General features: G+C 42.2%; 1 protein-coding gene across 1 annotated transcript; it reads right to left on the bottom strand.

The window, feature by feature from the left end:
* Window positions 1-14,191: 14,191 nt before the first annotated feature.
* On the bottom strand, window positions 14,192-27,966 carry LOC121545052 (mitogen-activated protein kinase kinase kinase 7). Its single transcript, XM_041855411.2, has 15 exons — window positions 27,637-27,966; window positions 27,400-27,494; window positions 26,888-26,998; window positions 26,567-26,632; window positions 26,290-26,335; window positions 23,033-23,171; window positions 22,635-22,759; window positions 22,340-22,468; window positions 22,010-22,140; window positions 16,412-16,499; window positions 16,132-16,265; window positions 15,895-16,051; window positions 15,669-15,730; window positions 15,317-15,432; window positions 14,192-14,997 (listed from the first exon to the last, which is right to left on the bottom strand). The coding sequence occupies exons 2-15, from the start codon at window positions 27,463-27,465 to the stop codon at window positions 14,826-14,828; spliced, it is 1,542 nt and encodes a 513-aa protein (XP_041711345.1). The 5' UTR covers window positions 27,466-27,494; window positions 27,637-27,966; the 3' UTR covers window positions 14,192-14,825.

Raw genomic sequence — 27,966 nt, 5'->3', positions numbered from 1 at the left:
CCCAAGAGCTACATTGTTGACATTCGAGCGCTGACGTCACCCTGTCCCTCATTCACAACAATGCGCTGTGCAGAAATTACGCTACAGCCCCCGTAGATTTGACATTTTACTCAAAGTAGCGGGACGCACCTAGAGTTGGTGAATTGGCCTTACAATCATGTCACCGTACGTACCATTGGCTATAGAAGTGTTTGATTCAGCGTTGAGCGCGGCACCGGGGGATAGCTAGGAATGAAGACAGCATACAATGATGATGATCCTATGATGAAGCACCATGAATAAAGGACAAAATAACATCCTATCATCATACCAGCCCGAAGCCATAAAAAAGCTATAATAATAATACATTTATTAATAATAATGATACATCTCACTGATGTCTTCGAACACATTTAAACACATTTATGACCAACTGATTATCATCACTCAGAGCAAACAATCCCCTTATTGCACATCATCAGCCTCCCCTTGAGTAGCAGAGATGCTTGTCAGACTCTATTCACATCACTGTTAGACCTCAGGACACAGAAAGCATGATCTCATCCTGCTACAGATCCATAACTGACTGACTGACTGGCTGACTGAACAATAGCCAGCATCAGCAGTGTTCAGAACCCCATTCCCCATGATGCTACTAAAACCCTACACAATCACCATCAAGTGATGATAATATAGGCTATATAATGGTAATGGTACATGATAGTATATTTTTCTAAAATAAATTATATTATGGCCTATGAGTTTCAAGTATCAAAGCATATTTACAGAAGGCATATGACCCTCTATTTGTCTGTTTGAGCATGCAGCTAAAGGTGAGAATGCCACAGGCAGGAAACAGTGGGCTTTGACATGATACAAGCTTGTTAGTCGCCTACACAGACATCCTATTTCAAGATAATTGTTTCAGGCTGTAACACAGAATGTGTGTGAAATATCATGGCAAGTCTCTCCACTGGACAAAAAACCTACCTACATTTCATTTGAATGATCAATTATAGACAATCATAATCAATGGCCATTTGTTACATAATTAGACAAATATGATTTAGAGGTTACAGCAGACATGAGACTCTGTCCTCTCCTCTGCATTATGCAGACACATATTGGTTCAGTACGGAGGCCACTCTAATATAGGTAATATAGAGTGTGATTTCTAATATAGAGGCAGCAGATCCCCAAGGAGCTTGCAAGCTATAACGTTTTATCAGGTTGCCACAGACTTGCTGCTCCTGGAGCCCATTTATTTTCCCTGTGTGGCATGGCCGGGGTGGGACTATAATTCGGCCCAGGCATTTTATCCACACCAGCCCACATCAATGCGCACGCCGCCAACTCATATGCTCAGTATGGTGGAGAGAGGAGTGTCTTTGTAGTGTATTGCTTTGCTTGTATGTGTGTGTGGGAGGGGGGGGCTTAAGGGTAGACCTTGTCAAAGAGGTGGGGCTTTAGAAGGGACTGAAAGATGGTGATGGTCTCAGAGTCACAGATGGCTGGAGGGATGAAGTTCCAGAGCCTAGGGTGGATTTGGTGCCTATGAGGAGGAGTTCCGTTTTATCACTGTTGAGCTTGAGTAACTTTTGTTGCATCCATGTTTTTATTGCAGAGAGGCAGGATTCAATGTGGGTCAGAGGTGGGCTGAGGAGGGATTTGGCACTGATGTAGATCTGGGTGTCATCGGCATAGCAGTGGAAGGCAAGGTTGAAGTGACAGAGGATCTGACCAAAGGGGAGGATGTAGATGATGAAGAGTAAGGGACCCAGCACAGAGCCCTGAAGGACACTCTCTGTACCTGCAGCTGAGTCTGATGGTTTGCAATTGAGGGAGACGTAGTGGGTCCGGTTTGTAAGGTATGATTGTAGCCTGGAGAGTGCGCTGCCCTCAACACCTAGACCCTCAAGCCTGGTGAGGAGAATCTGATCGCTCACTGTGTCAAAAGCGGCACTCAGGTCGAGGAGAATCAGGATGTTGAGGGCACCAGCATCAGCAGAGGTGAGGAGGTCATTGACAACTTTGAGGAGTGCAGTTTCAGTACCGTGGAGGGGGCGGAAACCAGACTGGAGGCACCCTACACACCATACTTAGACACAGGCAGTAGTGCTGACACATAACATCGGCAGTACAGTACAGCGTTTCTCAACCATTTCTGTACCAGTGACTGGCGAGACATGGTCCTCCTCCTCTTGTTTAACCAGCTCATGTTTAAAACCAATGCAATATTTAAAACACACTGGAGATACAACTCATCATTATAACTGTGCCTCTGCTCTAGACATTTTGTTTGCCTCCCTGTTGTGCTTTCTATCAGTCTCAGCATCTTCTCTGCTGTGACCCTGTGCTTCTTTTCTTCTCTGTGTCTGTCTGCTTAAGACTTATACGTTATAAAACGCAAGCTACTGACTTAGGCTATATTGCAAATGAGTGCCTGTCGTGTGTGTTCCCCTGAATCAACACCTACCTTCAATTAGCCGCCGAAATTGTCGCAACCCCTATTAGCCTGTTCAACCTCTCTTTCGTAACGTCTGAGATCCCCAGACATTGGAAAGCTGCCGCAGTCATCCCCCTCTTCAAAGGGGTTGACACTCTAGATCCAAACTGTTACAGACCTATATCCATCCTGCCCTGCCTTTCGAACGTTTTTGAAAGCCAAGTTAACAAACAGATCACCGACCATTTCGAATCCCACCGTACCTTCTCCGCTATGCAATCCGGTTTCCGAGCTGGTCATGGGTGCACCTCAGCCACGCTCAAGGTCCTAAACGATATTATAAACGCGATCGATAAAATACAGTACTGCGCAGCAGTCTTCATCGACCTTGCCAAGGCTTTCGACTCTGTCAACCACTGCATTCTTATTGGCAGACTAAATAGCCTTGGTTTCTCAAATGACTGCCTCGCCTGGTTCACCAACTTTTTTTTTTTTTTTTTTCACCTTTATTTAACCAGGTAAGCCAGTTGAGAACAGGTTCTCATTTACAACTGCGACCTGGCCAAGATAAAGCAAAGCAGTGCAATAAAAACAACACAGAGTTACATATGGGGTAAAAAACATAAAGTCAAAAATACAACAGAAAATATATATACAGTGTGTGCAAATGTAGCAAGTTATGGAGGTAAGGCAATAAATAGGCTATAGTGCAAAATAATTACAATAGTATTAACACTGGAATGCTAGATGTGCAAGATATTATGTGCAAATAGAGATACTGGGGTGCAAAGGAGCAAAATAAATAACAATATAGGGATGAGGTAGTTGGGTGGGCTAATTTCAGATGGGCTATGTACAGGTGCAGTGATCAGTAAGGTGCTCTGACAACTGATGCTTAAAGTTATTGAGGGAGATAAGTCTCCAGCTTCAGAGATTTTTGCAATTCGTTCCAGTCATTGGCAGCAGATAACTGGAAGGAATGGCGGCCAAAGGAGGTGTTGGCTTTGGGAATGACCAGTGAGATATACCTGCTGGAGCGCAGACTACGGGTGGGTGCTGCTATGGTGACCAATGAGCTAAGATAAGGCGGGGATTTGCCTAGCAGTGATTTATAGATGGCCTGGAGCCAGTGGGTTTGACGACGAACATGTAGTGAGGACCAGCCAACAAGAGCGTACAGGTCACAGTGGTGGGTAGTGTATGGGGCTTTGGAGACAAAACGGATGGCACTGTGATAGACTACATCCAATTTGCTGAGTAGAGTGTTGGAGGCTATTTTGTAAATGACATCGCCGAAGTCAAGGGATCGGTAGGATAGTCAGTTTTACGAGGGCATGTTTGGCAGCATGAGTGAAGGAGGCTTTGTTGCGAAATAGGAAGCCGATTCTAGATTTAACTTTGGATTGGAGATTATTTACGTGAGTCTGGAAGTTGAGTTTACAGTCTAACCAGACACCTAGGTATTTGTAGTTGTCCACATACTCTAGGTCAGACCCGTCGAGAGTGGTGATTCTAGTCGGGTGGGCGGGTGCCAGCAGCGTTCGATTGAAAAGCATGCATTTAGTTTTACTAGTGTTTAAGAGCAGTTGGAGGCTACTGAAGGAGTGTTGTATGGCATTGAAGCTCGTTTGGAGGTTTGTTAACACAGTGTCCAATGAAGGGCCAGATGTATACAAAATGGTGTCGTCTGCGTAGAGGTGGATCTGAGAGTCACCAGCAGCAAGAGCGACATCATTGATATACACAGAGAAAAGTGTCGGCCCAAGAATTGAACCCTGTGGCACCCCATAGAGACTGCCATAGGTCCAGACAACAGGCCCTCCGATTTGACACACTGAACTCTATCTGAGAAGTAGTTGGTGAACCAGGCGAGGCAGTCATTTGAGAAACCAAGGCTATTTAGTCTGCCAATAAGAATGCGGTGGTTGACAGAGTCGAAAGCCTTGGCCAGGTCGATGAAGACGGCTGCACAGTACTGTCTATTATCAATCGCGGTTATAATATCGTTTAGGACCTTGAGCGTGGCTGAAGTGCACCCATGACCAGCTCGAAACCGGATTGCATAGCGGAGAAGGTACGGTGGTATTCGAAATGGTCGGTGATCTGTTTGTTAACTTGGCTTTCAAATACTTTCGAAAGGCAGGGCAGGATGGATATAGGTCTGTAGCAGTTTGGATCTAGAGTGTCACCCCCTTTGAAGAGGGGGGATGACCGCGGCAGCTTTCAATCTCTGGGGATCTCAGACGTTATGAAAGAGAGGTTGAACAGACTAGTAATAGGGGTTGCGACAATTTCGGTGGCTAGTTTTAGAAAGAAAGGGTCCAGATTGTCTAGCCCAGCTGATTTGTAGGGGTCCAGATTTTGCAGCGCTTTCAAAACATCAGCTGTCTGAATTTGTGTGAAGGAGAAGCGGGGGGGGCATGGGCAAGTTGCAGCGGAGGGTGCAGAGTTGGTGGCCGGGGTAGTGGTAGCTAGATGGAAAGCATGGCCAGCTGTAGCAAAATGCTTGTTGAAATTCTCGATTATTGTAGATTTATCGGTGGTGATAGTGTTTCCTAGCCTCAGTGCAGTGGGCAGCTGGGAGGAAGTGCTCTTATTCTCCATGGACTTTACAGTGTCCCAAAACTTTTTGGAGTTAGTGCTACAGGATGCAAATTTCTGTTTGAAAAAGTTAGCCTTTGCTTTCCTGACTGCTTGTGTATATTGGTTCCTAACTTCCCTGAAAAGTTGCATATCGCGGGGGCTATTTGATGCTAATGCTGTACGCCACAGGATGTTTTTGTGCTGGTCAAGGGCAGTCAAGTCTGAGGAGAACCAGGGGCTATATCGGTTCTTAGTTCTGTATTTTTGAATGGGGCATGTTTATTTAAGATTGAGAGGAAATTACTTTTAAGGAACAACCAGGCATCCTCTACTGACGGAATGAGATCTATATCCATCCAGGATACCTGGGCCAGGTCAATTAGGAAGGCCTGCTCGCTAAAGTGTTTTAGGGAGCGTTTGACAGTGATGAGGGGTGGTCGTTTGACCGCGGACCCGTTACGGACGCAGGCAATAAGGCAGTGATCGCTGAGATCCTGGTTGAAGACAGCTGAGGTGTATTTAGAGGGTATGTTAGTCAGGATGATATCTATGAGGGTACCCATGTTTACGGATTTAGGGTTGTACCTGGTAGGTTCGTTGATAATTTGCGTGAGGTTTAGGGCATCTAGTTTGGATTGTAGGATGGCTGGGGTATTAAGCATATCCCAATTTAGGTCACCAAGCAGTACGAACTCTGAGGATAAATGGGGGGCAATCAATTCACATATGGTGTCCAGTGCACAGCTGGGGGCTGAGGGGGGTCTGTAGCAAGCGGCAACAGTGAGAGACTTATTTCTGGAAAGGTGGATTTTTAGAAGTAGAAGCTCAAACTGTTTGGGCACAGACCTGGATAGTATGATAACTACTTCTCAGATAGTGTTCAATGTGTCAAATCGGAGGGCCTGTTGTCTGGACCTCTGGCAGTCTCTATGGGTGCCACAGGGTTCAATTCTCGGGCCGACTCTATTCTCTGTGTATATCAATGATGTCGCTCTTGCTGCTGGTGACGCTCGGATCCACCTCTATGCGGACGATACCATTTTGTATACATCTGGCCCTTCATTGGACACCTCCAAACGAGCTTCAACGCCATACAACACTCCTTCCGTAGCCTCCAACTGCTCTTAAACACTAGTAAAACTAAATGCATGCTCTTCAACCGAACGCTGCTTGCACCCGCCCACCCGACTAGAATCACTACTCTCGGCGGGTCTGACCTAGAGTATGTGGACAACTACAAATACCTAGGTGTCTGGTTAGACTGTAAACTCTCCTTCTAGACTCACATTAAGCATCTCCAATCAAAAGTTAGATCTAGAATCGTCTTCCTATTTCGCAACAAAGCCTCCTTCACTCATGCTGCCAAACATGCCCTCGTAAAACTGACTATCCTACCGATCCTTGACTTCGGCAATGTCATTTACAAAATAGCCTCCAACACTCTACTCAGCAAATTGGATGTAGTCTATCACAGTGCCATCCGTTTTGTCACCAAAGCCCCATATACTACCCACCATTGTGACCTGTATGCTCTTGTTGGCTGGCCCTCACTACATATTCGTCGCCAAACCCACTGGCTCCAGGTCATCTATAAATCACTGCTAGGCAAATCCCTGTCTTATCTTAGCTCACTGGTCACCATAGCAACACCCACCCGTAGTCTGCGCTCCAGCAGGTATATCTCACTGGTCATCCCCAAAGCCAACACCTCCTTTGGCCGCCATTCCTTCCAGTTCTCTGCTGCCAATGACTGGAACGAATTGCAAAAATCTCTGAAGCTGGAGACTCTTATCTCCCTCACTAACTTTAAGCATCAGTTGTCAGAGCACCTTACCGATCACTGCACCTATAATATAATAATAATAATATGCCATTTAGCAGACGCTTTTATCCAAAGCGTGCATACATTTTTGTGTATGGGTGGTCCCGGGGATCGAACCCACTACCTTGGTGTTACAAGCGCCGTGCTCTACCAGCTGAGCTACAGACCTGTACACAGCCTATCTGCAATTAGCCCATCCAACTACCTCATCCCCATATTGTTATTTATTTTGCTAATTTGCACCCCAGTATCTATATTTGCACATCATCTTTTGCACATCTATCATTCCAGTGTTAATACGAAATTGTAACTATTTTGCACTATGGCCTATTTATTGCCTTACCTCCATAATTTACTACATTCACACACACTGTATATATATTTTCTGTTGTATTTTTGATTTTATGTTTTGTTTACCCCATATGTAATTCTGTGTTGTTGTTTTTATCGCACTGCTTTGCTTTATCTTGGCCAGGTCGCAGTTGTAAATGAGAACTTGTTCTCAACTGGCTTACCTGGTTAAATAAAGGTGAAATAAAAATAAATAAATAAAAGTGTTAATTACTATTACAGGGCTCCAGACTAATATTTTCCCCTGGTATCACTGGTGCCACTTACCTTTACAGTTGGTGGCACAAGCCCAGGATTTGGTTGAACCAAAATCATGAGTAATCATCTTATAAAGTCATTCACAGTTCAAATGGCCGGTACCCATTTGGTGCGCACGCCGCTCCATATCTCAAAGCCTTATCAAATATCTTGATTGTAAAATAGTTGCTATTGATGAATTATTATACCTACAGAAAGCGGAGGCACTCCTCTCTTCATCAGGGACAAGTGAACAAAGCTTCCAAAGCTGTATTTTTCCCGCAATTGCATTTTGAAATGTTATACGATCAGAACACATGTATCTCTCGAGCGCATTGGGGGAGAGGAGAGTGGCTCGCTCATTACAGCAGCAGGCCCCACGAAACAGGCACAGGGGCAGGGCACACACTTTCATTACAGAAATCATGAGAATAATGCTTTACTATTTGACCAAATCATGGTTTTAGTGATCCAAAAATAGGACGTTTTGAGTGAGGTGACAATGTAGAATGTACTTTTTCTATGTTTATTCATAGGTTGCACCTCCGGCACTCGTTCGCGTCATGCCATCGTTATGAACGTTCTCAAGCCGCCCTCTATCGGCGGCACCATAGTGGTGCCCTAAAGTGGTGATAAGACGGAGGCTAACTAGCTACTATAGTGTTTCGAAAATACGATGACATTTCTAAAGTAGTCAAATATTTAGTAGTAAACAGCTTTGCCAGCGTTATCATGTCGTCAAATTTACTTTAGACAGATGGCAATGTTGTCATTAACTAGCAATGCTAACGTTAGCTAGCTAAAATCCGGTGGCCTCCCGTCAATCTTAGCTAGCTAGCAAACGTTATAGTGCACCTAAAGTCAATCTGGTGATATCACAATGTTCTCCTACTAATTAATTGCCAACTTTTGAATGCCATTGTATTTCCAAGCCACTGTAAAGCACTTTTGATGAAATCTTCATCAGTGCTCATTGACGATGCATTGAGTAGAATGCTCATTCGGCATCAATCCAAAACTAACGTTCAAAACAATATTGTGAGGAAACATGCAACCCATGAATAGGCACCGTTTCAGTTTTTTTACGATCCCATGATCTTGGCTGTCTAGCAGATGAGAGCCGGACCAGGTCTCTTTGCTGATATTTTTGTAAATATTTTTTCCACAATGTATCTGTTATACTGATCTCTAATGTTGATCAGAGGGCAACGCCCCCCACCCCCCATACCAAGTCACCTTGTCCTTTATTTATTTGTATATAAAAATATATATGTTTTCACTGTGTGTCAATTTAGACCAGCCCACCCAACAAAAAATTGTCCAGCCCATCTGGCATTTGCCAGAATTGCCAGATGGCCAATCCGCCCCTACTGTGTGGTATTCAGATTGGCCCACATTCTCAATGTCAAGTGGTATAAATAACCAAAGCTGATTCTCACTGCAGATCTATCTGCTCAACAGCTGGACATGGTGTACTAAGTGGTAATGCAATGAGCCAGTGATGTGGATAATCACACATTTTACACTTGCTTCAAATGCAGTGTAAAATTGACAATGAAGACACATTAGAAAATTATCAGATGTTGCTTTGCTAGTCATATCCCATATAAGCGACTGTCAAAAATGCCTTTCTCCGATGCAGGTCTAAGGCACTGCATCGCAGTGCTTGAGGTGTCACTACAGACCCGGGTTCAATCCCAGGCTGTGTCACAGCCGGCCGTGACCGGGAGACCCATGAGGCTGCGCACAATTGGCCCAGCGTCGTCCGGGTGAGGGGAGGGTTTGGCCGGCTGGGATGTCCTTGTCCCATTGCGCTCTAGCGACTCCTTGTGGCGGGCCGGGAGCCTGCAGGCTGACTTCGGTCGCCAGTTGTACAGTGTTTCCGCCGACATGTGTCGGGTTAAGCGAGCAGTGTGTCAAGAAGTAGTGCGGCTTGGCAGGGTCGTGTTTCGGAGGACGCATGGCTCTCGACCTTCGCCTCTTCCGAGTCCGTACGGGAGTTGCAGCGATGGGACAAGACTGTAACTACCAACTGGGGAGAAAAAAGGTGTAAAAGTTCAAAAATAATACTAATACTTTTTTCTTTTTTTTAATCATTTCTGCAACAGGTACTGGAGACACAATTACACACAGTCAAATTGACAAGTCCCTCAGAGCACTAAACAACAGGAGGCCGTGGCCTACACTTTAACATGACCTGAAATTGAACAAGACTCTGCTGTCAATTCTCTCGTTTCCTCTCCTCTCTTTTTAAAGGAGAGATTAAAGATGACACAGCAGCGTCTTATTTTTCTTGATGGAAACATGTAGGCTACATTCCTGCGTAGGCAGGTTGGTGGGTGGGTAACTGGGTTCAAACTCAGTCCAAATGTTTTGTTTAAGACTGAGGGTTGTATAGGAAGCATTCATACACAAAATGTGAAATCGAATAACCATATCAAATTGCCAGTAGTCAGTCTTATTGCATGAAAGATTATCATACTCCTTTTGACCTAATTAAGCTACTGAAATAGCCTACTTTGGTAACTATGGAAACACTTTCAAGTAAATTGGTTTCACAAACATTATGAACACAATATCTATCATACATACAGTACAGATGTAGGATCTTAATTTGATCACCCTGTTGCAGGAGAACTTTCCATTTTAAACTTGTAGCGTATTTGAGGTTTAAAAAGGCTTCTAAAGGTTGTAATTTCCACTTTGAAATTTGACTTGATTTTCCCTTACGAAAAATGTATCAACCTCTACAAAAAAAAAATATATATATTTTCCTGTTGCTGCAGGATTATTTTCCTGCTGTAGCAAACTGGCTCAAATTAAGATCCTACCTTTCTACTGTGAAAAATAACATGTTAATTTTAGAACTTCATCCTCAAAACAAGTCAATGTAAGGGCCAAAGACAAAGCATACTCACCATGCAGGGCAAACGACTCTATGAAGACCAGCATTTTCACATTAGCTGAGCAGCTTGTAACAGGAATGGTAGAGAGAGTGAGATCATCAGTCTTCTTCGCCAACACAAGCCAGTCATGTTAGTCACTAGCCAGTGATTTAGCCATCATATCCTCACTGCACTACAGACAAAGCAAACCTCCTCTGTCAGGACTGAGCAAGTCCTTTGTCATCACAATGTTTCATCTGGGAGACAAAACATACTTCAGAAACATAAAAATGGTTTAGGATTTGTTCCATACCTTACTCAAATACTTAATTTACAGTGCATTCGGAAAGTTTTCAGACCCCTTGTCTTTTTCCACATTTTGTTACGTTACAGCCTTATTCTAAAATTGATTAAATACTTTTTCCCTCATCAATCTACACACAATACCCCATAATAACAAAGAGAAATCTGGTTTTTATAGATTTTTGCAAATTTATTAAAAATAAAAAACAGAAATACCTTACCGTATTCAGACCCTTTGCTATGAGACTCGAAATTGAGATCAGGTGCATTCTGTTTCCATTGATCATCCTTGAGATGTTTCTACAACTTAATTGGAGTCCACCTGTGGTAAATTCAATTGATTGGACATGATTTGGAAAGGCACACACCTGTCTATATAAGGTCCCACAGTTGACAGTGCATGTCAGAGCAAAAACCAAGCCATGAGGTCGAAGGAATTGTCCGTAGAGCTCCGAGACAGGATTGTGTCGAGGCACAGATCTGGGGAAGGGCACCAAAAGATTTCTGCAGCATTGAAGGTCCCCAAGAACAACACAGTGGCCTCCATCATTCTTAAAAATAATTTAAGAAGAAGTTTGGAACCACCAAGACTCTTCCTAGAGCTAGCCTCCCGGCCAAACTGAGCAATCGGGGGAGAAGGGCCTTGGTCAGGGAGGTGACCAAAAACCTGATGGTCACTCTGGTAGAGCAGAGTTCCTCTGTGGAGATGGGAGAACCTTCCAGAAGGACAACCATCTCTGCAGCACCCCACCAGTCAGGCCTTTATGGTAGAGTGGCCAGAGGGAGGCCACTCCTCAGTAAAAGGCACATGACAGCCCGCTTGGAGTTTGCCAAAAGGCATCTAAAGACTCTCAGACCATGAGAAACAAGATTCTCTGGTCTGATGAAAGCAAGATTGAACTCTTTGGCCTGAATGCCAAGCGTCACGTCTGGAGGAAACCTGGCACCATCCCTACTGTGAAGCATGGTGGTAGCAGCATCATGCTGTGGGGATGTTTTTCAGCAGCAGGGACTGGGAGACTAGTCAAGATTGAGGGAAAGATGAACGGAGCAAAGTACAGAGAGATACTTAATGAAAACCTGCTCCAGTGCACTCAGGACCTCAGAATGGGGCGAAGGTTCACCTTCCAATAGGACAATGACCCTAAGCACAGAGCTAAGACAACGCAGGAGTGACTTCGGGACAAGTCTCTGAATGTCCTTGAGTGGCCCAGCCAGAGCCCGGACTTGAACCCGATCGAACATCTCTGGAGAGACCTGAAAATAGCTGTGCAGCTTGAGAGGATCTTGAGAGCTTGAGAGGATCTGCAGAGAAGAATGGGAGAAGCTCCCCAAATATAGGTCCGCCAAGCTTGTAGCGTCATACCCAAGACTCAAGGCTGTAATCGCTGCCAAATGTCCTTCAACAAAGTAGAGTGAAGGGTCTGAATACTTATGTAAATGCACTGTAGATGTAAAGGAGCTCATGACTTTCTTCAGTACGTTTGATGAGCACGCAAATGGCACATACGTTTATCTTGAAGAGGGGCTACCAAAATTATTTGGTATGCATCAAACGCATGACCAAGCACCACAGTTAAATAAAGGATATTAAAAAACTGTGCTCAAAGGGTGTCACCAACTTACAAAAAGTAGGGAACAAGTCAATTGAAATAAAGGACATTGATATTATTCTACCTTCCCAAAGTGAAATTGGTGCATTCACCTTATAGCCAGTGGGATAACCACTTTACAATATGTTTTTTTTCTTTGGGGTGGGGTAAGGGGGGGTAGAAGGATTACTTTATCCTATCCCAGGTATTCCTTAGAGGTGGGGTTTCAAGTGTCTCCGGAAGGTGGTGAGTGACTCCGCTGTCCTGGCGTCGTGAGGGAGCTTGTTCCACCATTGGGGTGCCAGAGCAGCGAACAGTTTTTCTAAGAATATATCAAAACCACTGAAACCGTAGATAGTAGGAAATGTCTTATGCACTCAAGCATACAGGCATTTCAGAACTGCCAAGTGATACACAAAGTGCAGACAAAATCCAAAAGATATGCTAGGGAAACAGATTACATTATATTCAATCATGATGTCTTTTATACAAAGAATGTAAAAGCAGCCTTTTCTTGTGTGCATTAACTTTTTTAATGCAGTACTTTTGAAGTTCTTAAGATATACATTCAAAAGTGCATTGACAACCTTTCTGGTTTTGCAAGTCAAAACGCTATTTAGAAAAATACAGTACACAGAGTGAGATACAGCCTAAGGCAACTTGTGAATACGCACACAGAGGGCAAATCAAGCAAACAAAAGTGTATAACACATTTGTGGAAGTGCTGGAACAAGACCAAACTCCAAGTCCACAACCAGCACATACACATTTACGGGTGAATACAAAAGTGAAATATTTGACAAAATTAACAAAATATAAAACACTAATACTGAGTGGACTACGTCGTGGTGGCATTCTACATTTAGAGGATGTGTCAATGAGAAAACATATCTAAAACATCTAAGGCAGATAGACTGAGAAAGATCTCAAACTGAATGTTAAACTTTGCTAATTCTCCAAACATGTTAAAATATAGGCTACATAAAATTAATAAAAACAAAGATCCTTTTGAAATATTGTCATTACTTTTCAAGGAGCCATTGCATATACATTGAGTGTACAAAACATTAGGAACACCTGCTCTTTCCATGACATAGACTGACTTGGTGAATCCAGGTGAAAGCTACGATCCCTTATTGGTGTCACCTGTTAAATCCACTTCAATCAGTGTAGATGAAGGGATGGAAACAGGTTAAAGAAGGATTTTTAAGCCTTGAGACAATTGAGACATGGATTGTGTATGTGTACCATTTAGCGGGTGAATGGACAAGACAAAATATTTAAGTGCCATTGAACGGGGTGTGGTAGTAGGTGCCAGGTGCACCGGTTTGTGTATGTCAAGAACTGTAACGCTGCTGGGGTTTTCACGCTCAACAGATTCCTGTGTGTTAAGAATGGTCCACCACTCAAAGGACATCCAGCCAACATTGGAATCAACATGGGCCAGCATCCGTGTGGAATGCTTTCGACACCTTGTAGAGTCCATGCCCTGACGAACTGAGGCTGTTCTGAGGGCAAAAGGGGGTACAATGCAATATTAGGAAGGTGTTCCTAATGTTTTGTATACTTGGTGTACGTAAAAAAGGGAATACAAATATAAGAATGAGCATAAACATTTAAAAACACAAAAATATGTATGAAATAACAGCCCTTTGAGTATAACTTAGTGATCTATTTGTCATCTCCATACCAAGCTAGCTGTCACAGAGAGGCCAGAGTCAGAGAGGGAAAACAAGCTTAGCCACTTATTTTACTACTAGCATCTCTAGAACAGCCCTGGGGAGGGTTCAGTGCCAGTCATCTGCCACAAGACAGGAAACACCTCAAGTCATCTGAGGTGTTACTGCAAGTCACCCCCTTTCACAACATCAATAATTCTCTACAAAGCCTTTCTGATACTTCCTGGATGTCGAGCAATGGGCAGAAGTTGCCCTTAGGCACAAATCTAGGATCAACTTGTTCTCCTCAAATCCTAACTTCAAACATTGGGCGGGGGGATACTAAACAGACCCAAGATCAGTCTCTAGGGGCAACTGCATTTTACTCTGGATGTCAACAGCTACAGTAGGAGATGGCGTTACAGGGCCTCCAGGCTTTCCTTGTTCAATGTTCCTCTGGCAGACTAGAATGACGTCTTTCCGAAACATGCATTTAAATGAACTGAGCTGTTCTTAATATGTCTTGCACAACATTTCACAACATTGTTGTACTGAACACAGCTCTGGATTGAGACAGGTGGAATATGTCGTTACTGTACAGTGCATTGGGGAGCAAGAACCTGAGGGGAGACCTGCTTTGTGCAGTCTGCTGCGGACTGTGGATCAGTTGAGGATCTACAAAGCATTCACAATGACATGGCCGTCATCTTTGGCCACTGATCCAAGAACAGTTTAAGAGCAGCAGGAAAGAGTTCACTAAATGGCCAGTCTCTTGGGCTGCTCATCCGAAAACAGTTGATGAGCAATATGAAGCATTCATCACAAATATGGCAGGTATATTTGGCTGCCGATCCCAAAACAGTTGAGGGTCGACAGAGGAGACATCACAAAATGGCCCCTTGACAGTCTCTTTGACTGCTGCTGATCTGAGGACAGTTCAGAGGCAACAGGCACACATCAAGAGGCATTCTAACTCTTCTGTTGCTGCTGACTCTGGATCCGCTCCAGCTTGTTCTTACAAATGTGGAAGTAGGTGGAGAGGCTCTTGTTCTCGTCCAACAATTTGTTGTGCTCCTGAACTAGACGGGATGTATTTTGCTGCTCCCTTTCATCCTGGTCCAGCTCAGAGATTAACTCCTTCCTACACATCACCACGACAACGGGAGAGAGAACATGTTTAGCATTTTGGTATCCTTCATTCACTGTCACTCTACAACTAATTACTACATACAGTAAAATACTATAATATTCTGTTTTGGAAACAAAGTTATTAGATTTAATTCTAATGAATTTATTCATGTTAAGAGTAACTGGTATCACAACAGATAGAAGTTAGTAAACCCTCTTCAACAGTAATTAATTAGACACAACACCAGATTACAGTGCCATCTGCAGTACAGTTTGTACACATTGGACGAACATCTTCTGCATAGGGAATGCTTGGCTCATATGTGACTTACTTTCTCTGGGTGAGCAGGGCGATTTCAGTCTGCACTTTCAGGTACTCCTGGGCCATTCTGCAGTGCTGTTCAAACACAGCCATGGACTCTTTGGAGTTTGAGAATGGGGCCAGGGGCTAAACCCAACCCAGAAATACACACATCACCATCATGCACTTACAATTTACACATCAATTCTGATAATGAACAGTACTTCACTTATTAAACATATTTAATATTTCAAGTGGAGGACACTTAAAATCCAAACAGGGTAGGCTATTGAGATGTAAGTCTGTAAATCATTGCTGGTTGGTTATCAGTATAAGGATTTAGTATCAGTCACGATTGACAATGAATGGAGAAAGAACAGTACCTGAAGCTGGTGATCTAGTGTCAGATAAGCCATGGGGATGGAGCTGTCCAAACCATTCATCTCTGAGGACATAGAAAACATATTGGTAAGCATATATTGTATGTTATACGGTACTGCCCCCTGGTGAACACTGCAGTGAGTGTCAGAAATACAGTAGGTTCCATGCATATAAAATCTTCGGTAAACTAGTTCTAATGCTACAACCAATACTAAATAGGGCCCATACCTGTGGGACTGAAAGGCACTCTCAGCTCTGGCCCTGATTGGCCAGCACATTGCCCTTTGACCTCAGTGGGGGCAGGGCTCTGGGTACGCTCACGCTCAGGCAGGCTCTCCACACTAGGCCCTCTGGACAGGGGCAGGCTGGGGCGTAATGTACCCCCCTGAAAAGGAACATGAACAGCATGAACATGGATGGGGTGAGTTATTACTTGAGCTTTAGTGACAACTATAACTGCATCACCTTTGATGGTTTGAACTGAAGTGGAAATCTAGCTTCAATGCTTTTCAGGGTGTCATCTCTCCCTTGAGAGTTTGTTCCATGTTCCATGTTGCTTTCGGTTCTGTAGCTGTTGATAGTGTTGTCTGCACAGGAACCTACAGAAGAGAAGATTGCTTTTTTAATCAGTTTTTCCAGAAACTTCTGTAATAACAGGAACTTCTGAACTTCAAAGTGGTACTTGTCTCCAACTGTTTATATAATCCGTACACTTTCATAGCGTATCTAAATCTATGGAACTCACCTGTGCTTGTGGCTGAGGAGGAGCCACTCCTGCTGTTGCCTGGACACTGGTGGGGGTACTGGAGAGGCTCATCAGACCCTGGGAAGTACTGCACACATGGAGGAAGAGTGCAGTGCACAATGCTTACAAGAATTGTATACTGAACAAAAATATAAACGCAACATGCAACAATTTCAACGATTTTACTGAGGTACAGTTCATATAAGGAAATCAGACAACTGAAATAAATTCATTAGGCCCTAATCTATGGGTTTCACATGACTGGGAATACAGCTATGCATTGGTTGTTCAAAGATACCTTAAAAAAAAAAAATTGGGGCGTGGATCAGAAAACTAGTCTATCTGGTGTGACCACCATTTACCTTAATGCAGAGTGACACATCTCCTTCGCATAAAGTTGATCAGGCTGTGGATTGTGGCGTGTGGAGTGTTGTCCAACTCCTCTTCAATGGCTGTGCGAAGTTGCTGGATATTGTCGGGAACTGGAACAAGCTGTCGTACACGTCGATCCAGAGCATCCCAAACATGCTCAATGGGTGACATGTCTGGTGACTATGCAGGCCATGGAAGAACTGGGACATTTTCAGCTTCCAGGAATTGTGTACAGATCCTTAAGAAATGGGGCCGTGCATTATCATGGTGAAACATGAGGTGATGGCGGCAGATGAATTGTGTTCATTATCCATAGCTTTTGCCTGCCCATACAATAACCCCACCGCCACCATGGGGCACTCTGTTCACAACGTTGACATCAGCAAACCGCTCGCCCACACGACGCCGTACACGCTGTCTGCCATCTGCCCGGTACAGTTGAAACCGGGATTCATCCGTGAAGAGCACACTTGTCCAGCGTGCCAGTGGCCATCGAAGGTGAGCATTTGCCCACTGAAGTCGGTTACGACGCCGAACTGCAGTCAGGTGAAGACCCTGGTGAGGACGACGAGCACGCAGATGAGCTACCCTGAGACAGTTTCTGACAGTTTGTGCAGAAATTATTCGGTTGTGTTTTCAAACGATCCCGCAGGTGAAGAAGCTGGATGTGTAGGTCCTGGGCTGGTGTGGTTACACGTGGTCTGAGGTTGAGGCCAGTTGGATGTACTGCCAAGTTCTTCAAAACAACGTTGGAGGCGGCTTATGGTAGAGAAATTAACATTCAATTCTCTGGCAACAGCTCTGGTGTACATTCCTGCAGTCAGCATGCCAATTGCACCCCCCCTCAAAACTTGAGACATCTGTGGCATTGTGTTGTGTGACAAAATTGCAGATTTTAGAGTGGTCTTTTATTGTCCCCAGCACAAGGTGCACCTGTGTAAATATCATGCCGTTTAATCAGCTTCTTGATATGCCACACCTGTCAGGTGGATAGATTATCTTGGCAAAGGAGAACTGCTCACTAACAGGGATGTAAACAAATTTGTGCACATAATTTGAGAGAAATAAGCTTTTTGTGCGTATGGAAAATTTCGGGCATCTTTTATTTCAGCTCATAAAACATATTTTTGTTCAGTGTAGATATAAAATCAAACACTAAAACTGTGGAATAAAGACACCATTTATTAATAACTAAGGGCCCGATTCAGACAGAAATGTATGAGCCTTTCCTATGCGTTTTGATTTAAGCACTTCTCAGTATTTGGTATTCAGACTTACCTTATGCAGGTGCGCAACGAGCTCTTTGGGAGAGACTCCCTTATGTGCACTGAATACATTTAATTAAATCGCTGAAAAACCCTCCCAATTGCTAACCAACAGATTTCCTCATGGAGTTTTCATTCAATTAGGTTTCCATTTATCTAAAGCCATCCCTTTAAATACGGTGTCCCTTTAATTAGAATTTTCTCGACAGACTCAATATAATATATTGAGAAAACGGGTTCAGAATATTAGGGATCAATTAAAGAAAGCCATCTAAATACAGTCACACCCCTTGACTTTTTCCACATTTTGTTGTGTTACATTTGTAATTTTTTGTCAACGATCTACACAAAATACTCTAATGCCAAAGTGGAAGAAAAATTCTAACATTTGTAAAAAAATATATATAAAGAAATAAAACACTAATATACAGTGGGGGAAAAAAGTATTTAGTCAGCCACCAATTGTGCAAGTTCTCCCACTTAAAAAGATGAGAGAGGCCTGTAATTTTCATCATAGGTACACGTCAACTATGACAGACAAATTGAGGAAAAAAAATCCAGAAAATCACATTGTAGGATTTTTTATGAATTTATTTGCAAATTATGGTGGAAAATAAGTATTTGGTCACCTACAAACAAGCAAGATTTCTGGCTCTCACAGACCTGTAACTTCTTCTTTAAGAGGCACCTCTGTCCTCCACTCGTTACCTGTATTAATGGCACCTGTTTGAACTTGTTATCAGTACAAAATTGTAGACCTGCATCAGGCTGGGAAGACTGAATCTGCAATAGGTAAGCAGCTTGGTTTGAAGAAATCAACTGTGGGAGCAATTATTAGGAAATGGAAGACATACAAGACCACTGATACTCTCCCTCGATCTGGGGCTCCACGCAAGATCTCACCCTGTGGGGTCAAAATGATCACAAGATCGGTGAGCAAAAATCCCAGAACCACACGGGGGGACCTAGTGAATGACCTGCAGAGAGCTGGGACCAAAGTAACAAAGCCTACCATAAGTAACACACTACGCCGCCAGGGACTCAAATCCTACAGTGCCAGACGTGTCCCCCTGCTTAAGCCAGTACATGTCCAGGCCCGTCTGAAGTTTGCTAGAGTGCATTTGGATGATCCAGAAGAGGATTGGGAGAATGGCATATGGTCAGATGAAACCAAAATAGAACTTTTTGGTAAAAACTCAACTCGTCGTGTTTGGAGGACAAAGAATGCTGAGTTGCATCCAAAGAACACCATACCTACTGTGAAGCATGGGGGACCAGGACGACTGATCCGTGTAAAGGAAAGAATGAATGGGGCCATGTATTGTGAGATTTTGAGTGAAAACCTCCTTCCATCAGCAAGGGCATTGAAGATGAAACGTGGCTGGGTCTTTCAGCATGACAATGATCCCAAACACACCGCCCGGGCAACGAAGGAGTTGCTTCGTAAGAAGCATTTCAAGGTCCTGGAGTGGCCTAGCCGGTCTCCAGATCTCAACCCCATAGAAAATCTTTGGAGGGAGTTGAAAGTCCGTGTTGCCCAGCGACAGCCCCAAAACATCACTGCTCTAGAGGAGATCTGCATGGAGGAATGGGCCAAAATACCAGCAACAGTGTGTGAAAACCTTGTGAAGACTTACAGAAAACGTTTGACCTGTGTCATTGCCAACAAAGGGTATATAACAAAGTATTGAGAAACTTTTGTTATTGACCAAATACTTATTTTCCACCATAATTTGCAAATAAATTCATAAAAAATCGTACAATGTGATTTTCTGGATTTTTTTTCCTCATTTTGTCTGTCATAGTTGACGTGTACCTATGATGAAAATTACAGGCCTCTCTCATCTTTTTAAGTGGGAGAACTTGCACAATTGGTGGCTGACTAAATACTTTTTTCCCCCACTGTATCTTGATTAGATAAGTATTCAACCCCCTGAGTCAATACGTTACAATCACCTTTGGCAGCGATTACAGTTGGGAGTCTTTCTGGGTAAGGCTCTAAGAACTTTCCACATCTGGATTGTGTTGTGCAACATTTGCCCATTATTCTTTTCAAAATTCTTAAAGTTCTGTGAAATTGGTTGTAGATCATTGCTAGACAACCATTTTCCCGTCTTGTCATAGATTTTCAAGCAGATTTAAGTCAAAAACTGTAACTCGGCCACTCAGGAACATTCACTGTCTTCTTGCTAAGCAACTCCAGTGTAGATTTGGCCTGTTTTTTTAGGGTGAATTCATCTCCAGTGTCTGGTGAAAATCACTTCTCGACTGAGGGACCTTACAGATAATTGTATGTGTGGGGTACAGAGATGAGGTAGTTATTCAAAAATCACGTTAAACACTATTATTGCACACATTGCAACTTATTATGTGACTTAAGAAAAGTTTTACTCCTGAACTTATTTCAGCTTGCCATAACAAAGGGGTTAAATACTTATTGACTCAAGACATTTCAGCTTTTCATTTTTAATGAATTTGTAAACATAAAAAAAAACATAATTCTGAACTGAGGCTGTTCTGAGGGCAAAAGGGGGTGCAATGCAATATTAGGAAGGTGTTCTCGGTGGATGTAAATATAAGAATGAGCATAAACATTTAAAAACACGGAACTATGTATGAAATAACAGCCCTTTGTGTATAACTTAGTCATCTATTTGTCATCTCCATACCAAGCTAGCTGTCACAGAGAGGCCAGAGTCAGAGAGGGAAAACAAGCTTAGCCACTTATTTTACTACTAGCATCTCTAGAACAGCCCTGGGGAGGGTTCAGTGCCAGTCATCTGCCACAAGACAGGAAACACCTCAAGTCATCTGAGGTGTTACTGCAAGTCACCCTCTTTCACAACATCAATAATTCTCTACAAAGCCTTTCTGATACTTCCTGGATGTCGAGCTATGGGCAGAAGTTGCCCTTAGGCACAAATCTAGGATCAACTTGTTCTCCTCAAATCCTAACTTCAAACATTGAGGGGGGGAAGGGGGGGGGGATACTAAACAGACCCAAGATCAGTCTCTAGGGGCAACTGCATTTTCCAAATGATGCCAAATGTAGGCTACAAATTGAAGGAAACTAACACTAAAGTGACAGTTATAAATGTATGTGGGTAATTACTGACGGTGGCTATCGATAGTGGCTAATATTTAATATGATACAAATTGTAAAACACAGAGAAAAGCCCGGGCATATAATTACAACATTCTAGAGCACATAAATCTACTCGGAAGGGTAGGCGCTAAAGAAGCCTATAGATTGGGTCTCCAAATTTCATCCCCGCAAATTATGAGGACATACAATAAAAATGTGGAAAAGCGGCACAGCTATTTATAGCCTACTTCACTGCGGAAAAGGGGCCGAAATATGTCTTGTTGAAATTATTTTCAGTTTGCTCCCATATGACTGGTTTCACATTCGTCTCCAGCAATCATAAGGAAAAATCATTTAAAACAATTGCCATTTGTAGGCCTAATTATAATCCCCTTCTCGAAACAGATAAATCATTTACCAAGCTCTTATCAATTTATACATTTCAGTGCATGGAGAATGGTGTCATTTCTATTGAAAATAGTCAATGTTTTTCCACTTGGAACCGACAGGTATTTGACCTTATTCATGATTTCCTCGCACGTCAAGGTGTTGAAAGTATGAGGGGAATTAAGTCAAGGTCAGAATACGTCGTATCTGAAGACACACCTCTGCCACATCTACATTTCTATGATCTCCACCCCAAACGAATAGCTGGCTGCGTTTCCTCGTACTTAAGTTCAAGGTCAGAATACTCAGAGAGAAAAGTGCATGAAAAGGGAATAAAGTTCCATTTACGCATGCGTAGCTTGGGTCTGAATTCCCCCCTAAGAGATAAGTCATTAAATTGCAGGTATTACTAACATCTATGGGTTATCATTAGTGTTGTGAATGTGAAGTTCTGAGAACATGGGTCTGTGGGGTTTTCCAGTACTGTACCTTCATGAGGTTTGCCATGGTGTTTCTGACCTCCTCCATGGAGGGCCTCTGGGCAGGGTCTTTGTCCCAACAGTGTGTCATCAGGCCCTCAATGGGCTCCGGGAGGTCCTTTATCAGGGGTGGGCGAGTACCTGAGAACCCATACAGGAGACTTGCATCTCAGTCTAAAGAGGCTTCTTCTACTCACCTTCTTTCCTTCATCTAACAAATAGGTGAGGTTTTCTTTCAAACCTATATTCCACCTCACTACACATATATTTTTCTCTTTCGGTTTTATTCCTCTGTGTGTATGTAACTTCACTAAGCGTCTATGGCTCTGTGACCTCTCACCTCTGTGCACGGCCCACATGATGCAGAAGGCCGATCCTCCGATCTCGTCAAAGGGCTTCCTGCGAGTGATCACCTCCCACAGGATGATACCCCAGCTGAACACATCACACTTTTCACTGTAGTTACTGCCTGGACAACAGAGTCACAGAGAAAGATACAGGTGAGTGAAGGAATACAGGTTACACTGAGATCATAGATTGTTCTATTGGTGATACAGAGAGAATTGGTGCTCAGTCCATTTTGGTCTTCTGCTTTTGAATGAAAGGCGGAAAGCCCCTTGCTAAAGGCTACTTGCCTTCAAACACTTCTGGTGCCATCCAGGCTGCACTTCCTTTGTTGTTGGTCATGTGTGTCTGGATGTCACAGGCTGTCCCAAAGTCACAGATCTTCAACACTGTGCCACCCTGTACAAGCAGCAGACTGAAACACATTGCTATGGTTTAGGTTCCGAGAGTGCAACAACTTCATTAAATATGTAAGTACTGTAAACAGACTAGTGTTGCCAAATTCTGGTAACTTTCCCACAATTCCCCCATTTTCCAGAAATCCTGGTTGAAGGATTCCCAAATGTCCTGCTTATTCCCTCGTAATTCTAGGAATCTTCTGGAAAACGGGGAAAATTTGGGAAGGTTACAGGCATTTTGGAACCCTAAAACAGACAGTTTAGGAACAGCACAAACAAAATGGCCATACTTGGGTGGTTTGAGGTCTCTGTGAATGAGGGCCTTGGGTTTCATGCCATGGAGATAAGAGACCCCCTGAGCACACTGCAGACACCAGCTCATAGCGTGGGATGCACTGTACTGGGGCAGGGGCTCAGCTCCATGCAGCACTGGGAATGGACAGACACAACACAGTCAAGACAGACAGACAGACAGAGAAAGAAAGAGAAAGAAAGAAAGAAAGAGAGAGGAGGGCACACAGAACAGACAGAGAGAGAACATCAACATGGTAACTGGCACAGACCCTCACAGATCATGGCTGAACAATGACATTCAGTAAGAATCACTTGTACAAGACAACTCACTCAACTACACAGAAATATAGTGGGAGATTGATATACAGATAATTGCACTCCGATTAAGATTAAGAATTCACTATGGATTGGTAAATAGAATTACGAACAATATACTTATTGAAATAGCTTAGAATTTACATTTGAAATGTAGCTGAAAGAGTATTTCTTTCATAATTTTATTTTTTGCCCATCCATCACCCCCCAGAGGACATAAATAAACATTGTTTTACAACTTTTTATTTTACATTTACATTTTAGTCATTTAGCAGACGTTCTTATCCAGAGCGACTTACAGTTAGTGAGTGCATACATTATTATTATATATATTTTTTTTTATACTGGCCCCCCGTGGGAATCGAACCCACAACCCTGGCGTTGCAAACGCCATGCTCTACCAACTGAGCTACATCCCTGCCGGCCATTCCCTCCCCTACCCTGGACGACGCTGGGCCAATTGTGCGCCACCCCATGGGTCTCCCGGTCACGGCCAGCTACGACAGAGCCTGGATTCGAACCAGGATCTCTAGTGGCACAGCTAGCACTGCGATGCAGTGCCTTAGACCACTGCGCCACTCGGGAGATTTTGTTGTTCATGCATATTCTATACACATTTTACATACATGCCACTTCTTATTTCTTTTACAGAAGTTACATAGCAAGAATTAACAAATTTGAAATACATTACATCTAGATAGATAGTACTTATACATTATAAATCGGGTTCAGTCAATACTATTATAGAACATGAGCTTTTAAACCCACCCCTCAGCTACTCTCAGTCCATCCCACCTATCTCTGTAAACCGCCCTCTTATGATTTCCATGTGCCATATATTTTTCAACTGTGCTGTGATGTTTCACATAAATTCTGAACCTGTCTAATTGTATAGTATCTACAGATTGTAAGTTAAAGATACATATTTTTACTAAAATTATTATTATATTATTATTATTATTGATTAATTGACTATGGTTTTCCAACTCTCCCAACAGTGCTATTTGTAGGGTTAACTTTAGATACATTTTGTGATTTTTCAGCCATTCCTGAAGCTGTGACCAGAAACAAGCTACATAGGGGCAATACCAAAATAAGTGACCTAATGATTCTGTCTCTTCATAGCAAAATCTGCAGAGCTGAGATGGTTGTATGCCCCATATACATAACATTCTGTTTGTGGCAACTATTTTGCAACCTTTAAAAGGCACAACAGTCAACATTTTGGTACTCAAGTAAAATGTATATATTTAAGATTTTATTGGGTGCCAATTTTGGTCTTTAATATAGGGCATAACTCCACCTTTCCTATTCATAATATCATTAACAAATAATTCATTTTAAAAACATTTTTTCCATAACGAATGTTTTATTTTATCAATTAGTATATTAGAATTTAACCATATTATTTGTTGTAATATTTGTTCTGTCTTTTCTGGAGAATAAAACTGTAATTGCAACATAGCTTTGTATGGCTTGTTTTAGAAAGGGTGATATTTTCAAAGAGTTCATTTTCATTTAACTGAAAGTGAGATGTTGTAATCTGGATAAAGGGAAAAACACAATTTTTGAACAAGGGATGAAACATTCATACTAATCTACTGGAGATCCAGTTGAAGTATAACTTTTGTATGACTGATGCTTTTAGTGAGAGATTTAATGCTTTAATAGTTAATAATTTTAGCCCCCCAAACTCATATTCATTATATAAATAAGCCTGTTTTATTTTGTCTGGCTTGCCATTCCAAATAAAGTGAAATATTTTTTGCTCAAATAATTCCAAAGACAAATTGCTTGGCGTAGGCAGGGCCATAAGAAAATAGACAGTGGTGTAAAGTACTCAAGTAAAAATACTTGAAAGTACTACTTAAGTAGTTTTTTAGGGTATCTGTACTTTACTTTACTATTGATATTTTGGACACATTTTACTTCACTACATTCCTAAAGAAAATAATGTTATTTTTACTCCATACATTTTCCCTGACACCCAAAAGTCCTCATTACATTTCGAATGCTTAGCAGGACAGGAAAATGGTCTAATTCACACACTTATCAAGATAACATCCCTGGTCATCCCTACTGCCTCTGATCCGGCGGACTCACTAAACACATGCTTCTTTTGTAAATGATGTCTGAGTGTTGGAGTGTGCCCATGGCTATCCGTAAATAAATAAAAAACAAGAAAATGGTGCCATCTGGTTTGCTTAATAAGGAATTTGAAATGATTTATACTTTTACTTTTGATACTTAAGTATATTTGAGCAATTACATTTACTTTTCATACTTAAGTATATTTAAAACCAAATACTTGTAATCCTTTACTCAAGTAGTATTTTACTGGGTGACTTTCACTTTTACTTGAGTCATTTTCTATTAAGTATATCTTTACTTTTACTCAAGTATGTCAATTGGGTACTTTTTCCACTACTGTAAATAGGTAAACTGGGATATGACTAAATCATTAATCAGGGTGATTTTTCCACAAGTAGGTATTTACCATTCCATGGTAGCAAGATCGTATCTATGTTTGCTAACTTTCTGTTAAAATGTGTTGTAGTAAGTTCCTTTATTTCTTTAGGGATATGAATACTGAGTATGTCCACTTCACCGTCAGACCATTTTATTGGTAAACTATACAGTAATGTAAAAGTTGTATTTTTTAGCAATCCAATATGTAATATGGTACACTTATCATAGTTCGGTTGTAATCCCAAGAGGTTAGAAAAATTATCTAGATCCTCTATGAGGCTGTGCAGGGATACAGATTGTGGATTTATGAGGAAATTTGAGTCGTCAGCGTACAATAACACCTTTGTTTTTAAGCCCTGGATTTCTAGCCCCTCTATATTATTGTTGGGTCTGATTTTAATAGCTAACATTTCAATGGCAATAATAAATATATATGCCGACAGAGGAGAGTCAAAGAGTAATTTCTTACCATTGTATAAAGAGCCACCTTCAGCGTATTCCATAACAAGACAGACCTGTGTGTGAATGTTACAATCATTGTGATCAAATGGAGAAAACACTAAGGTATGGGATTGCAAATCTGGTGTCAAATTAATATAGATGAAAAACTGTAGACCTAATAAATGAATAATAACTAATAATAATAATAACTAATAAATGAATAATGATAGTCACACTACACTACAGTATTTCGTTGAACACTAGGCAAATCATACTAAGAAAACAACTCTTCTGAATGTACTTACTGGATTATCACATGAGCCATAGAGCTTCACAATATTTGGGTGATTTACTCTGGAAAGCTGGCGGAGCTGGATGAAGAAGAGACATGGATAAGTGAAATGGATCTCGCCATCTAAACATATATGTATTGTTTCATTTCCATTGTAATTGGATATCATTTGACTGCTGCTACCTAATTTCAAAAGTGTCAATAAATGTTAGTGGGGGTTTTAAATGATGGACATTGTTGGGATAACAAGACAAACTCATTTCAACATACACTACACCCAAAACCAGGGTTAAACAAAAAACGTGTTTTTCAGAAGGAAAGGATGTTCCTGTACCTCTACTACAAAAGCTTTCCTCTCATTTTCACTCTCTATGGTCTTGATGGCCACATCTTTGCCTTTCCATTTGGCCTTGAAGACAACTCCAAATGTCCCTCTGCCAACAACCTGGAGAAACAAATGTCACACATCTATAAAAACACTGCAACTCTAGTCTTGTAGCATGATTTCAATGAAGATGTTGCGTTTTCATTTCTGTCCCTTCTGTGAGTCCTGGACAGACAGGCTCCCCCTCTAGGCTATGATTTGACATGTTGCTGAGTGGTGGTCTGTCTCGTTCTTTTCTGTATAAATCTACAAATCATTCTAGATACTGTAGCTGGTGTTTTGAAATAAGTATCTTGGCTCCATAGTTGAAATGGGCATTCAGAAGTTACATGGATGAACACAAAACTAAACTTCTCTACTATCCAACTAGGCTAGCTAGTGTGATTTCTCTCACCCCTGCCTGTTTGTTCACTCACTGAAGGCTGATGGTTTGGTATGTGTAGCTATCATACGACACCTACCTCTTCAACTTCTATATCCTCATATTCTATCTCTTCAAATGGATATCCTGGAGGTGTCTCAAGCATCTTGAAGGCCGTAGACTCCTTAGAGCAAGCTAGAAAACAACAACAGACTGTATTAGCCTACTGTCTGTCGTTAAACTGGCCACTTTTAGGCAGTATTTCTTTTCATTGCAGCCCTCGTTAATTCATGCCACAACCCCTCCGTAATCGTTTCCATTCGCTGTTGAAACCTACATCGGGGCAGGAAGTATGAGGTCGGTTGTCCGTTCCTAGAGCAAGCCGCTGTTTCGAACACTCAGGACGAAGAGTTACATTGTATCAAAAGCGATAAACTATGAACAGCTGTTTATCTGCATTATGTATGAGTATATTTGTTACATCCAACGTGGAAAATCCAATGGAGTGAAGAGCAAATTAGTACGAGTTTTATAGGTTTAATGTCAGAGAAGAGTCCAAACAAATCCCGTTTGTTCCATGGTTTGCGCAGTGAAATGTTCGCAGCCTTGGGGTGCATTCAAGAACAGTAAACTGTTACATATTAGCAACAGTCCGTGCGGGACTCTC

This window comes from Coregonus clupeaformis, chromosome 29 (assembly GCF_020615455.1).
Source record: "Coregonus clupeaformis isolate EN_2021a chromosome 29, ASM2061545v1, whole genome shotgun sequence".
NCBI lineage: Eukaryota > Metazoa > Chordata > Actinopteri > Salmoniformes > Salmonidae > Coregonus > Coregonus clupeaformis.
This window is presented reverse-complemented; position numbering and strand designations above follow the sequence as displayed.

Coding starts and splice junctions, on each gene's coding strand:
- LOC121545052 (XM_041855411.2), bottom strand. CDS start 27,465: ATGCTTGAGACACCTCCAGGATATCCATTTGAAGAGATAGAATATGAG. Junction 26,336..26,566: donor ATGGCTCATGTGATAATCCA/GTAAGTACATTC, acceptor ATTCACACACAG/GTCTGTCTTGTTATGGAATA. Junction 23,172..26,289: donor AGGTGGCTCTTTATACAATG/GTAAGAAATTAC, acceptor GTCCATTCCCAG/TGCTGCATGGAGCTGAGCCC.